This window comes from Pseudophryne corroboree, chromosome 9, assembly GCF_028390025.1.
Source record: "Pseudophryne corroboree isolate aPseCor3 chromosome 9, aPseCor3.hap2, whole genome shotgun sequence".
Taxonomy (NCBI): domain Eukaryota; kingdom Metazoa; phylum Chordata; class Amphibia; order Anura; family Myobatrachidae; genus Pseudophryne; species Pseudophryne corroboree.
This window is the reverse complement of record NC_086452.1, coordinates 313,183,687-313,196,949: the sequence shown is the minus strand read 5'-3', so window position 1 is coordinate 313,196,949 and position 13,263 is coordinate 313,183,687. Positions and strand designations below refer to the sequence as shown.

Sequence of the window (13,263 nt, the reverse complement as noted above, 5' to 3'; positions counted from 1 at the left end):
GTCAGTGTATGTGTTCCCTCCTCTGCCTCTCATACCCAAGGTACTGAGAATTATAAGATGGAGAGGAGTAAGCACTATATTCGTGGCTCCGGATTGGCCAAGAGGGACTTGGTAACCGTAACTTCAAGAGATGCTCACGGAGGATCCGTGGCCTCTACCTCTAAGAAGGGACCTGCTCCAGCAAGGACCCTGTCTGTTCCAAGACTTACCGCGGCTGCGTTTGACGGCATGGCGGTTGAACGCCGGATCCTGAAGGAGAAAGGCATTCCGGATGAAGTCATTCCTATCCTGATCAAAGCCAGGAAAGATATAACCGCAAAACATTATCACCGCATTTGGCGAAAATATGTTGCGTAGTGCGAGGCCAGTAAGGCCCCGACGGAGGAATTTTTCAACTAGGTCGATTCCTACTTTTCCTGCAAACAGGAGTGTCTATGGGCCTGAAATGGGGGTCCATTAAGGTTCAAATTTCGGCCCTGTCAATTTTCTTCCAAAAAGAACTAGCTTCAGTCCCTGAAGTTCAGACGTTTGTGAAAGGGGTACTGTATATACAGCCTCCTTTTGTGCCTCCAGTGGCACCTTGGGATCTAAATGTAGTTTTTGGGTTCCAAAAGTCACATTGGTTTGAACCACTTAAATATGAGGAGTTAAAATATCTCACATGGAAAGTGGTCATGCTGTTGGCCCTGGCCTGGGCCAGGTGCGTGTCAGAATTGACGGCTTTATCCTGTAAAAGCCCTCATCTGATTTTCCATTCGGACAGGGCGGAATTGAGGACTTGTCCTCAGTTTCTCCCTAAGGTGGTTTTCAGCGTTTCACCTGAATCAACCTATTGTGGTGCCTGCGGCTACTAGGGACTTGGAGGACTCCAAGTTGCTAGACGTTGTCAGGGCCCTGGAAATATAGGTTTCCAGGACGGCTGGAGTCAGAAAATCTGACTCGTTGTTTATTCTGTATGCACCCAACAAGCTGGGTGCTCCTGCTTCTAAGCAGACTATTGCTCGTTGGATTTGTAGTACAATTCAGCTTGCACATTCTGTGGCAGGCCTGCCACAGCCAAAATCTGTAAAAGCCCATTCCACAAGGAAGGTGGGCTCATCTTGGGCGGCTGCCCGAGGGGTCTCGGCTTTACAACATTGCCAAGCAGCTACTTGGTCAGGAGCAAATACGTTTGTAAAATTCTACAAATTTGATACCCTGGCTGAGGAGGACCTGGAGTTCTCTCATTTGGTGCTGCAGAGTCATCCGCACTCTCCCGCCCGTTTGGGAGCTTTGGTATAATCCCCATGGTCCTTACGGAGTCCCCAGCATCCACTAGGACGTCAGAGAAAATAAGAATTTACTTACCGATAATTCTATTTCTCGTAGTCCGTAGTGGATGCTGGGCGCCCATCCCAAGTGCGGATTGTCTGCAATACTGGTACATAGTTATTGTTACCAAAAAAATCGGGTTATTGCTGTAGTGAGCCATCTTTTCTAGAGGCTCCTCTGTTATCATGCTGTTAACTGGGTTTAGATCACAAGTTATATGGTGTGATTGGTGTGGCTGGTATGAGTCTTACCCGGGATTCAAAATCCTTCCTTATTGTGTACGCTCGTCCGGGCACAGTATCCTAACTGAGGCTTGGAGGAGGGTCATAGGGGGAGGAGCCAGTGCACACCAGGTAGTTCTAAAGCTTTACTTTTGTGCCCAGTCTCCTGCGGAGCCGCTATTCCCCATGGTCCTTACGGAGTCCCCAGCATCCACTACGGACTACGAGAAATAGAATTATCGGTAAGTAAATTCTTATTATTCCTTAGTAGAGGTCATTAACAGTGATTAAAGTGTGGCTCTCCCTTTATCTGACCATAGGAGGAGAGAATATTGCTAATATTATATATTTGTGTGTGTGTATATATATATATATATATTCTTTTTCTATTATTTCTTATTATGTTTATCATTATGTATATGTTATATGCTTTTTATTGATAAAATATTTGAAACAAATTCTCTTGAGCCTTTGTGTCCTCACGTAATAACAAGCAGTTACAGTATATTCTTTGATATTAAACAAGTTTAATTGGAGAGCATCTTAGTGGTGTTATTTGTGGAGTGTTGTTGGACATATTTATCAAAGCTTAACAGCTTTCACTTGTGTTCACTGAATTCCGAAATAGAGCGCCGAATATTAAGATTTCTTAGTGCAACTCTCTTTATATACTATAACTAGGCTTCTGCAAATACGCTGCTTGGAAGGACATCTGTTTAAAAAGTGTATTTCGGTCCGAGTTTACTCCATGTTTCTAAACACGATTCTTAGTAAATGTCCGTGTTGTGTTGTTTTCTATGGAAAGTACTTGCGAGTTATTTGGATGGTGTATTGAATCGTATTTGCGGTTTCACCCGTGTTTTGTAAATAGAATCATGATTTTACTCCTGGGTTTGACTTAAGTAAATCTCCAATATTGAAAAAAAGGCTAAGCTTCCCTGAGAATAGCAACTCAGACAAACACGATTTTTAGTAAATTTACCCCTTAGACTCTCCTCCTCCTTTCAAAGCTTCAAATGGTCTATAAAAACCCATTCCATCATCAATGATAACGGTATCTTAGCAAAACTATACTGTGTTCTTCTCCACAGGTATTGCTTTTGATCCCTGTTTCCACATTACCAAAGCAGTTAGCAATGTGATCTGTTCCATAGCATTTGGAGATCGGTTTGCATATGATGACGCAAAATTCCAAAAACTCTTAAAACTTTTTGAGGCAGCCCTAAAATCGGAATCTGGACTACTGGGTCAGGTGAGTTGTTTTTTTTTGCATAATAAATGTTTCTTAGCATTCACAAATAGACATAAGCAATAAAAACACTGTCCATACAGACAGGGCAGTCGAGAGCCGGGATGGGCCCAGGTACTTTTCAAGGGGCGTGGCCTAATCACAGGAGGTGTAGTCATGTACCCTTAGAAAAAAATACAGAAAAAAATTGTATTTTAAGCACCTCCATGGCCACACTGCAGCTCAGTACACAGCAGCGTGTGCTGGGAGAAGAGCTGCAGCTGCTGCAAGGTAAGAGGGAGGGGGCCTGGGCCCCTCCATCAGAACTGGGCCCGGGTAATTTGTACCATCCCCCCCCCCCCCTCTCTCGGCACCACTGCATGCAGACATAGCGTGAATGCAGTTTCAATGTATCAAATAACAACTAGCATGGAAGGAGGGGTAAAAGAAAGTAGAGGAAGAGACAGGTGAAGAAAGGGAGGGAGGGAAAGTTAAGGTAGGTAGGATGGTCGGATGTGAATAAAGCCATTGTGGGTCTATGATTTGGTCCTGGGGTCTACAGGGTAGTGTAAAAATGGGTCTATCATTGCTGCCCTAGAATCCCCTACTTCAACAGCTGGAGACAGTGCTCAGCAGAAGTCTTTATAGTCTAACCAAGCAAGCCAGGTAGAAAACTGCTATATTACACTCTGTATCGCTAAGTTTTTGATACCAGAAAGTTAAAATGATTAACTCATAAACATAATCAAATGTTCACCTTGTGATTGATACATATTAATGTTCCTGATTATATGTTATTATTTATTATTAGCCTTTATAAAGCACCGACTGGTCCTACAGTGGTTGTGTCTAATTTACTGTTTTGTAATGTGAATCTGAATGACATCCTAGACAGACCCTTACAGGGCTGGTTATCAGAAAGTCACTGTAAGTCAGGACATGGAAAAATCTTTTCTATTTTTTATTTTTTTAGGTTTTAAATGAAATTCCTTTGCTAATGAACATTTCATGGCTTGTTGATTATGTTCTTCGGCCAGAGTATGAAATTATTGCATTCCTGAAGGAAATGGTTTTGGAACATAAGAAAAGTTGGAATCCTAATTACATTCGTGATTTTATTGATGCCTATCTACTGGAGATGGAAAAAGTAAGGCTGAGAACTGTAGAACAGAGCAACAGTTCCATTATTTGTTATTACGGGTCTACTACGAGTGGCCAGCTGTCGGGATCCCGGCACCCAGCATACCAGCGTCGGTATGCTGAGCGCCGGGATCCCAACAGCTGGTATATCGAGTGCCTCCCGTTATTACAGTATATCATTATCTGTGGTGTAGTATGATACGCCGGTGCCACGCTATCTATTCTATTCCAGGGGGGTCATGGACCTTCAAGAGGGAGAAAAGATGTTGGTATGCCGGGTGTCGGGATTCCGGCGCCGGTATACTGTGCGCTGGGATCCCAACAGCCAGCAAACTAAATACCACCCCATTATCTGCACATATGCACTCATAAAGGAGAGCCCTCAAGCATAACCTTCTGGGGTAGCTTGAAGTTTCTTTATAAAACTTTTGCGCTTTGTGTATAAGAGTTTTGCGACAAGATGCTGCCTACAGTGGTTTTATGGTGTTCCAATCCTTCTAGTAGTAGTAGGTTGTTGTACTGTACATCACATGGGGTGGCGTTCCTGCGAGGAGGAAAGGGTGATAAGGGCATTTTTTACCTATTTAACCTATTTCTTGTCAGTTGTTTGTTGACTGTGAAAATGAGATTTAGTGTTGAAAATTGCATAATTGATCAAATCCATATAGCTAAAACCTATAACCTATGAACAAAATGTGGTTACATTGGAAAGGAGTAAAGAAAATGATGTATACTGTATGTATGCAGGAATATTCAAACTGGGCCCAAGTTCAGTTTCACTACCCACATGGACACCTAATGGGACAGTAACCTGTGGTGAGAGGAGCAAGCCACCGTGCTCAAAGCATGGCAAGTGAAGCAAGCCCGTGAGGTACACTCATTAATGTTCTGAACAAGCTTAGTGATATTAGCTATGCTAATCCAGGGTGCCCCATGTTCTGAACTTAAACCTTCAAACTGTTCCCACCTTATGGGGGGAATGTAATAGGGTGTAAGAGTCAGGAAGTGAGAGATTTTGTGAGAGTTCTCCTGTTTTTTTAAAGTGGAAATCATTTATATGGCAAAATCAACACAATTTTGCCATGTAAATGATTTCCACTTAAAAAAACAACAACGGAGAACTCTCAAAAATCGCTCACTCCTGATTCTCACACCCTTTAACCCCCCCTTCCTTCCTCCTGTCTTGAGTGGAGATAGGAAAGTATTAGAAAACAGTAAATATAGTTAATCAATGTATAAAGGGGAAGGCAGAGTGGTTGTACAGCCCATGCTGAACACACAGCGTCTAGTTTTCACTTTATCAGGGGGAATACACACTACAGGTCTCCTTACTATAGATCAGTCCAGCCTGGCATAACATAATGTATTGTATGTACTTCTTCTGTAGAGGAATGATTCAGTGGCGGAACTACCGCCAGTGCAGGCAGTGCATTGCACTGGGGCCCGCCACTGTCCAGGGGCCCAAAGCCAGAGCGGCATGTAATGAGTCAAACTGACTCATTACATGCCGCCTGGCTGCTGCTGTGTGCCGCCGCCGAAGAGAGAAGTGCACCAATCACGAGGGGGGGGAAGGTGAAGGAGGAGGAGGGAGGTGGAGGAGGGAGCCGCAGCAGCGCTGTGTAATTGGTGGAGGCGCTGCTGCTGGCCCTCTCCTTCACCATAGGCTGCCCTCCGCCGCTGTGAATGCTGGGATGCTTTTTCTCCCTGGCTGCCCGGGATTTGCCAGAAGCTGCACGATGAGCCTTAGCCAGCGGAAACAGTTAGTATGTCTAATCTATCTATCTATCTATCTATCTATCTATCTATCTATCTATCTATCTATCTATCCTGTCTGCCTTAATGTGTAAAAAGGGGGACGCTGTCTGCCGTAATGTGTAAAAAAGGGGATGCTGTCTGCCGTAATGTGTAAAAAAAGGGATGACGTCTGCCGTAATGTGTAAAAAAGGGGGACGCTGTCTGCCATAATGTGTAAAAAAGGGGGACGCTGTCTGCCATAATGTGTAAAAAAGGGGACGCTTTCTGCCGTAATGTGAAAAAAGGGGGATGCTGTCTGCCGTAATGTGAAAAAAAAAGGGACGCTGTCTGCCGTAATGTGTAAAAAAGGGGACGCTGTCTGCCGTAATGTGTAAAAAAGGGGACGCTGTTTGCCGTAATGTGTAAAAAAGGGGACGCTGTCTGCCGTAATGTGTAAAAAGGGTACGCTGTCTGCTGTAATGTATAAAAAGGGGATGCTGTCTGCCGTAATGTGTAAAAAAGGGGGATGCTGTCTGCCATAATGTGTAAAAAAAGGGACGTTGTCTGCTGTAATGTGTAAAAAAGGGGGACGCTGTCTGCCGTAATGTGTAAAAAAGGGGACGCTGTTTGCCGTAATGTGTAAAAAAGGGGACGCTGTCTGCCGTAATGTGTAAAAAGGGTACGCTGTCTGCTGTAATGTATAAAAAGGGGATGCTGTCTGCCGTAGTGTGTAAAAAAAGGGGACACTGTCTGCCGTAATGTGTAAAAAGGGGGACGCTGTCTGCTGTAATGTATAAAAAGGGGACGCTGTCTGCCGTAATGTGTAAAAATGGGACGCTGTCTGCCGTAATGTGTAAAAAAGGGGGGCGCTATCTGCCGTAATGTGTAAAAGGTTGACGCTGTCTGCCGTAATGTGTAAAAAGGGAATCTGTCCTCCATAAGGTGTAAAAAGTAGTGATGAGCACCGGAAATTTTTCGGGTTTTGTGTTTTGGTTTTGGGTTCGGTTCCGCGGCCGTGTTTTGGGTTCGAACGCGTTTTGGCAAAACCCCACCAAATTTTTTTTGTCGGATTCGGGTGTGTTTTGGATTCGGGTGTTTTTTTCAAAAAACCCTAAAAAACAGCTTCAATAGAATTTGGGGGTCATTTTGATTCCAAAGTATTATTAACCTCAATAACCATAATTTCCACTCATTTTCAGTCTATTCTGAACACCTCACACCTCACAATATTATTTTTAGTCCTAAAATTTGCACCGAGGTCGCTGGATGACTAAGCTCAGCGACCCAAGTGGCCGACACAAACACCTGGCCCATCTAGGAGTGGCACTGCAGTGTCACGCAGGATGGCCCTTCCAAAAAACACCCCCCAAACAGCACATGACGCAAAGAAAAAAAGAGGCGCAATGAGGTAGCTGTGTGACTAAGATAAGCGACCCAAGTGGCCGACACAAACACCTGGCCCATCTAGGAGTGGCACTGCAGTGTCACGCAGGATGGCCCTTCCAAAAACTACTCCCCAAACAGCACATGACGCAAAGAAAATGAAAGAAAAAAGAGGTGCAAGATGGAATTGTCCTTGGGCCCTCCCATCCACCCTTATGTTGTATAAACAGGACATGCACACTTTAACCAACCCATCATTTCAGTGACAGGGTCTGCCACACGACTGTGACTGAAATGACGGGTTGGTTTGGACCCCCACCAAAAAAGAAGCATTTAATCTCTCCTTGCACAAACTGGCTCTACAGAGGCAAGATGTCCACCTCATCATCATCCTCCGATATATCACCGTGTACATCCCCCTCCTCACAGATTATCAATTCGTCCCCACTGGAATCCACCATCTCAGCTCCCTGTGTACTTTGTGGAGGCAATTGCTGCTGGTGAATGTCTCCACGGAGGAATTGATTATAATTCATTTTAATGAACATCATCTTCTCCACATTTTCTGGATGTAACCTCGTACGCCGATTGCTGACAAGGTGAGCGGCGGCACTAAACACTCTTTCGGAGTACACACTTGTGGGAGGGCAACTTAGGTAGAATAAAGCCAGTTTGTCCAAATTGCCTCTTTTTCCTGCCAGTATAAGTACGGACTGTCTGACGTGCCTACTTGGATGCGGTCACTCATATAATCCTCCACCATTCTTTCAATGGGGAGAGAATCATATGCAGTGACAGTAGACGACATGTCCGTAATCGTTGTCAGGTCCTTCAGTCCGGACCAGATATCAGCATCAGCAGTCGCTCCAGACTGCCCTGCATCACCGCCAGCGGGTGGGCTCGGAATTCTGAGCCTTTTCCTCGCACCCCCAGTTGTGGGAGAATGTGAAGGAGGAGATGTTGACAGGTCACGTTCCGCTTGACTTGACAATTTTCTCACCAGCAGTTCTTTGAACCCCAGCTGACTTGTGTCTCCCGGAAAGAGAGATCCAAGGTAGGTTTTAAATCTAGGATCGAGCACGGTGGCCAAAATGTAGTGCTCTGATTTCAACAGATTGACCACCCGTGAATCCTTGTTAAGCGAATTAAGGGCTCCATCCACAAGTCCCACATGCCTAGCGGAATCGCTCTGTGTTAGCTCCTCCTTCAATGTCTCCAGCTTCTTCTGCAAAAGCCTGATGAGGGGAATGACCTGACTCAGGCTGGCAGTGTCTGAACTGACTTCACGTGTGGCAAGTTCAAAAGGTTGCAGAACCTTGCACAACGTTGAAATCATTCTCCACTGCGCTTGAGACAGGTGCATTCCACCTCCTATATCGTGCTCAGTTGTATAGGCTTGAATGGCCTTTTGCTGCTCCTCCAACCTCTGAAGCATATAGAGGGTTGAATTCCACCTCGTTACCACTTCTTGCTTCAGATGATGGCAGGACAGGTTCAGGCGTTTTTGGTGGTGCTCCAGTCTTCTGTACGTGGTGCCTGTACGCCGAAAGTGTCCCGCAATTCTTCTGGCCACCGACAGCATCTCTTGCACGCCCCTGTCGTTTTTTAAATAATTCTGCACCACCAAATTCAAGGTATGTGCAAAACATGGGACGTGCTGGAATTTGCCCAGATTTAATGCACACACAATATTGCTGGTGTTGTCCGATGCCACAAATCCACAGGAGAGTCCAATTGGGGTAAGCCATTCCGCGATGATCTTCCTCAGTTGCCGTAAGAGGTTTTCAGCTGTGTGCGTATTCTGGAAAGCGGTGATACAAAACGTAGCCTGCCTAGGAAAGAGTTGGCGTTTGCGAGATGCTGCTACTGGTGCCGCCGCTGCTGTTCTTGCGGCGGGAGTCCATACATCTACCCAGTGGGCTGTCACAGTCATAGTCCTGAGCCTGCCCTGCTCCACTTGTCCACATGTCCGTGGTTAAGTGGACATTGGGTACAACTGCATTTTTTAGGACACTGGTGAGTCTTTTTCTGAGGTCTGTGTACATTTTCGGTATCGCCTGCCTAGAGAAATGGAACCTAGATGGTATTTGGTACCGGGGACACAGTACCTCCAACAAGTCTCTAGTTGGCTCTGCAGTAATGATGGATACCGGAACCACGTTTCTCATCGCCCAGGATGCCAAGGCCTCAGTTATCCGCTTTGCAGCAGGATGACTGCTGTGATATTTCATCTTCCTCGCAAAGGACTGTTGGACAGTCAATTGCTTGGTGGAAGTAGTAAAAGTGGTCTTACGACTTCCCCTCTGGGATGACCATCGACTCCCAGCAGCAACAACAGCAGCGCCAGCAGCAGTAGGCGTTACACGCAAGGATGCATCGGAGGAATCCCAGGCAGGAGAGGACTCGTCAGAATTGCCAGTGACATGGCCTGCAGGACTATTGGCATTCCTGGGGAAGGAGGAAATTGACACTGAGGGAGTTGGTGGGGTGGTTTGCGTGAGCTTGGTTACAAGAGGAAGGGATTTACTGGTCAGTGGACTGCTTCCGCTGTCGCCCAAAGTTTTTGAACTTGTCACTGACTTATGATGAATGCGCTGCAGGTGACGTATAAGGGAGGATGTTCCGAGGTGGTTAACGTCCTTACCCCTACTTATTACAGCTTGACAAAGGCAACACACGGCTTGACAAATGTTGTCCGCATTTCTGTTGAAATACTTCCACACCGAAGAGCTGATTTTTTTGGTATTTTCACCAGGCATGTCAATGGCCATATTCCTCCCATGGACAACAGGTGTCTCCCCGGGTGCCTGACTTAAACAAACCACCTCACCATCAGAATCCTCCTTGTCAATTTCCTCCCCAGCGCCAGCAACACCCATATCCTCCTCATCCTGGTGTACTTCAACACTGACATCTTCAATCTGACTATCAGGAACTGGACTGCGGGTGCTCCTTCCAGCACTTACAGGGGGCGTGCAAATGGTGGAAGGCACATGCTCTTCACGTCCAGTGTTAGGAAGGTCAGGCATCGCAAACGACACAATTGGACTCTCCTTGTGGATTTGTGATTTCGAAGAACGCACAGTTCTTTGCTGTGCTTTTGCCAGCTTGATTCTTTTCATTTTTCTAGCGAGAGGCTGAGTGCTTCCATCCTCATGTGAAGCTGAACCACTAGCCATGAACATAGGCCAGGGCCTCAGCCGTTCCTTGCCACTCCGTGTGGTAAATGGCATATTGGCAAGTTTACGCTTCTCCTCCGACAATTTTATTTTAGATTTTTGAGTCCTTTTTTTACTGATATTTGGTGTTTTGGATTTTACATGCTCTGTACTATGACATTGGGCATCGGCCTTGGCAGACGACGTTGATGGCATTTCATCGTCTCGGCCATGACTAGTGGCAGCAGCTTCAGCACGAGGTGGAAGTCGATCTTGATCTTTCCCTATTTTTGGAACCTCAACATTTTTGTTCTCCATATTTTAATAGGCACAACTAAAAGGCACCTCAGGTAAACAATGGAGATGGATGGATACTAGTATACTTATGGATGACGAGCGACTGCCGACACAGAGGTAGCTACAGCCGTGGACTACCGTACTGCATCTGCTGCTAGTATAGACTGGATGATAATGATATAAAAAATATATATATATCACTACTGCAGGACAGGTATATATTATATAATGACGGACCTGCTGGACACTGTCAGCACTGCAGACTCCTAAAGTAAACTACTAGTATGAAGAAGATAGAAAAAAAAAAAAACACCACAGGTAGGTATACAATTATGGATGGACGAGCGACTGCCGACACAGAGGTAGCTACAGCCGTGGACTACCATACTGCGTCTGCTGCTAGTATAGACTGGATGATAATGATATAAAAAAAATATATATATCACTACTGCAGGACAGGTATATATTATATAATGACGGACCTGCTGGACACTGTCAGCACTGCAGACTCCTAAAGTAAACTACTAGTATGAAGAAGATAGGAAAAAAAAAAAACACCACAGGTAGGTATACAATTATGGATGGACGAGCGACTGCCGACACAGAGGTAGCTACAGCCGTGGACTACCGTACTGCGTCTGCTGCTAGTATAGACTGGATGATAATGATATAAAAAATATATATATATCACTACTGCAGGACAGGTATATATTATATAATGACGGACCTGCTGGACACTGTCAGCAGAATGCGTTTATAGAATAAAAACACCACACGACGAGTGTTTAACTTTTTCAGGCAGACAATCACAATATACTGGTGGTCAGTGGTCACTGGTCAGTCACACTGGCAGTGGCACACTGGCAGCAAAAGTGTGCACTGTTAAATATGTACTCCTGCTATAACTGCTCCCCAGTCTCCCCCACAATTAAGCTGTGTGAGCAGTGAGCATTCAGCACAGTCAGATATACATAGATGATGCAGCACACTGAGGCTGAGCACAGATATGGTATGTGACTGTGTATCGTTTTTTTTCAGGCAGAGAACGGATTATATTAAATAATAAAAATAAATAAAACTGCACTGGTGGTCAGTCACTAGTATAACTATCAGCAAAACTCTGCACTCTCTGAGTACTCCTCCTAATGCTCCAGTAAATCAAGTGTCTCACTCTCTATCTATTCTAAACGGAGAGGACGCCAGCCACGTCCTCTCCCTATCAATCTCAATGCACGTGTGAAAATGGCGGCGACGCGCGGCTCCTTATATAGAATCCGAGTCTCGCGATAGAATCCGAGCCTCGCGAGAATCCGACAGCGGGATGATGACGTTCGGGCGCGCTCGGGTTAACCGAGCAAGGTGGGAGGATCCGAGTCGCTCGGACCCGTGTAAAAAAAGGTGAAGTTCGGGCGGATACGGATTCCGAGGAACCGAACCCTCTCATCACTAGTAAAAAGGGCTCTACCTGGTGTAGTGGTGCTAACGTGCGGCGTAATTTGAATAATGGAGACTACTGTGCACCGTTATATGAATTGGTATTATTTTGTAGCCACACCCCTTCCCCACAAAGCCACACCCATATTTCTTTGGCACGCGCCTACGCCGCGCACCGCCCCTATTTTACATGGAGTGGGGGGGGGGGCTCCGATGCCGTTTCTTGCACACAGCGCTAAAATGTCTAATTTCGGCACTGTTGCTAGGTATCCATTTCCCTGGCCCTGAGCAGGTCCCCCTCACCAGATCCTCTCCGGAGGTGAGGAGGTGGACTTGGATGGGATGAGGGGGGGACACTAAAGCATTTTGTTGCACATGGGCCCACCGCTTGCTAGTTCTGCCACTGGAATGATTGATCATTAAAATTGATGTAGAGGCATGATTGATCAATTAAAAGTGATGTTATCCTAATCCTACAGTGAAGTAAACAAATGATATCTGATATATATAGAGGTGCTATTATGTATATCTAGAGGCACTACTGCAGGAGCTATTATGTGTATATTGAGGTGCTACTACAGGGGCTATTATGTGTATAAGTGGCGCTACTGCAGGGGCTATTATGTGTATATAGAGGCGCTACTACAGGGCTATAATATGTATAAGTGGCACTACTACAGGGGCTATTATGTGTATATAGAGGCGCTAATACAGGGGCTATTATGTATATATATAGAGGCACTACTACAGGGGCTATTATGTGTATATAGAGGCGCTACTACTGTGGCTAATATGTGTATATAGAGGCGCTACTACAGGGGCTATTATGTGTATAAGCGGCCTTACTATAGGGGCTATTATGTGTATATAGAGGCGCTACTACAGGGGCTATTATGTGTATAAGTGGCGCTACTACAGCGGCTATTATGTGTATAAGTGGCGCTACTACGGGGGCTATTATGTGTATAAGCGGCGCTACTACAGGGGCTATTATGTGTATAAGCTGCGCTACTGCAGGGGCATATGTATAACCGGCACCACTATTGGGGACATTATGTATATGAACAGCACTACTATGCACGGGGTAATGTGAATAAGATTGCTACTGTGTGGCGTAATTTGAAATGGAGGTACTATTGTATGGCCATGCCCCTTCCTTGTGAGACCACGCCTCTTTTTTCACCGCACGCTGTCCCTTTGTAAAATATGGGAGGGCACAAATTTATAGTTCATAGGGGGGCGCCGAACACCCTAGCACCGGCCCTGGATGGAACATCGGGTGCGAAAAACAAGAGTTTTTTTGCAATTTTTCCCTATGTTTTAGTATTCAAATAGATTTTCTGTAAAAAAAATCTTT

General features: G+C 45.4%; 1 protein-coding gene across 1 annotated transcript in view; it reads left to right on the top strand.

Annotated features, from left to right (window-relative positions):
* Nucleotides 1-13,263, top strand: part of LOC134958081 (cytochrome P450 2D15) — a 210,769-nt gene that overhangs the window by 160,848 nt on the left and 36,658 nt on the right. The window contains exons 4-5 of the mRNA XM_063940440.1: nt 2,624-2,784; nt 3,734-3,907. Of these exons, the coding sequence (XP_063796510.1) occupies nt 2,624-2,784; nt 3,734-3,907 (335 nt within the window). The remainder of the gene's footprint in view (nt 1-2,623; nt 2,785-3,733; nt 3,908-13,263) is intronic.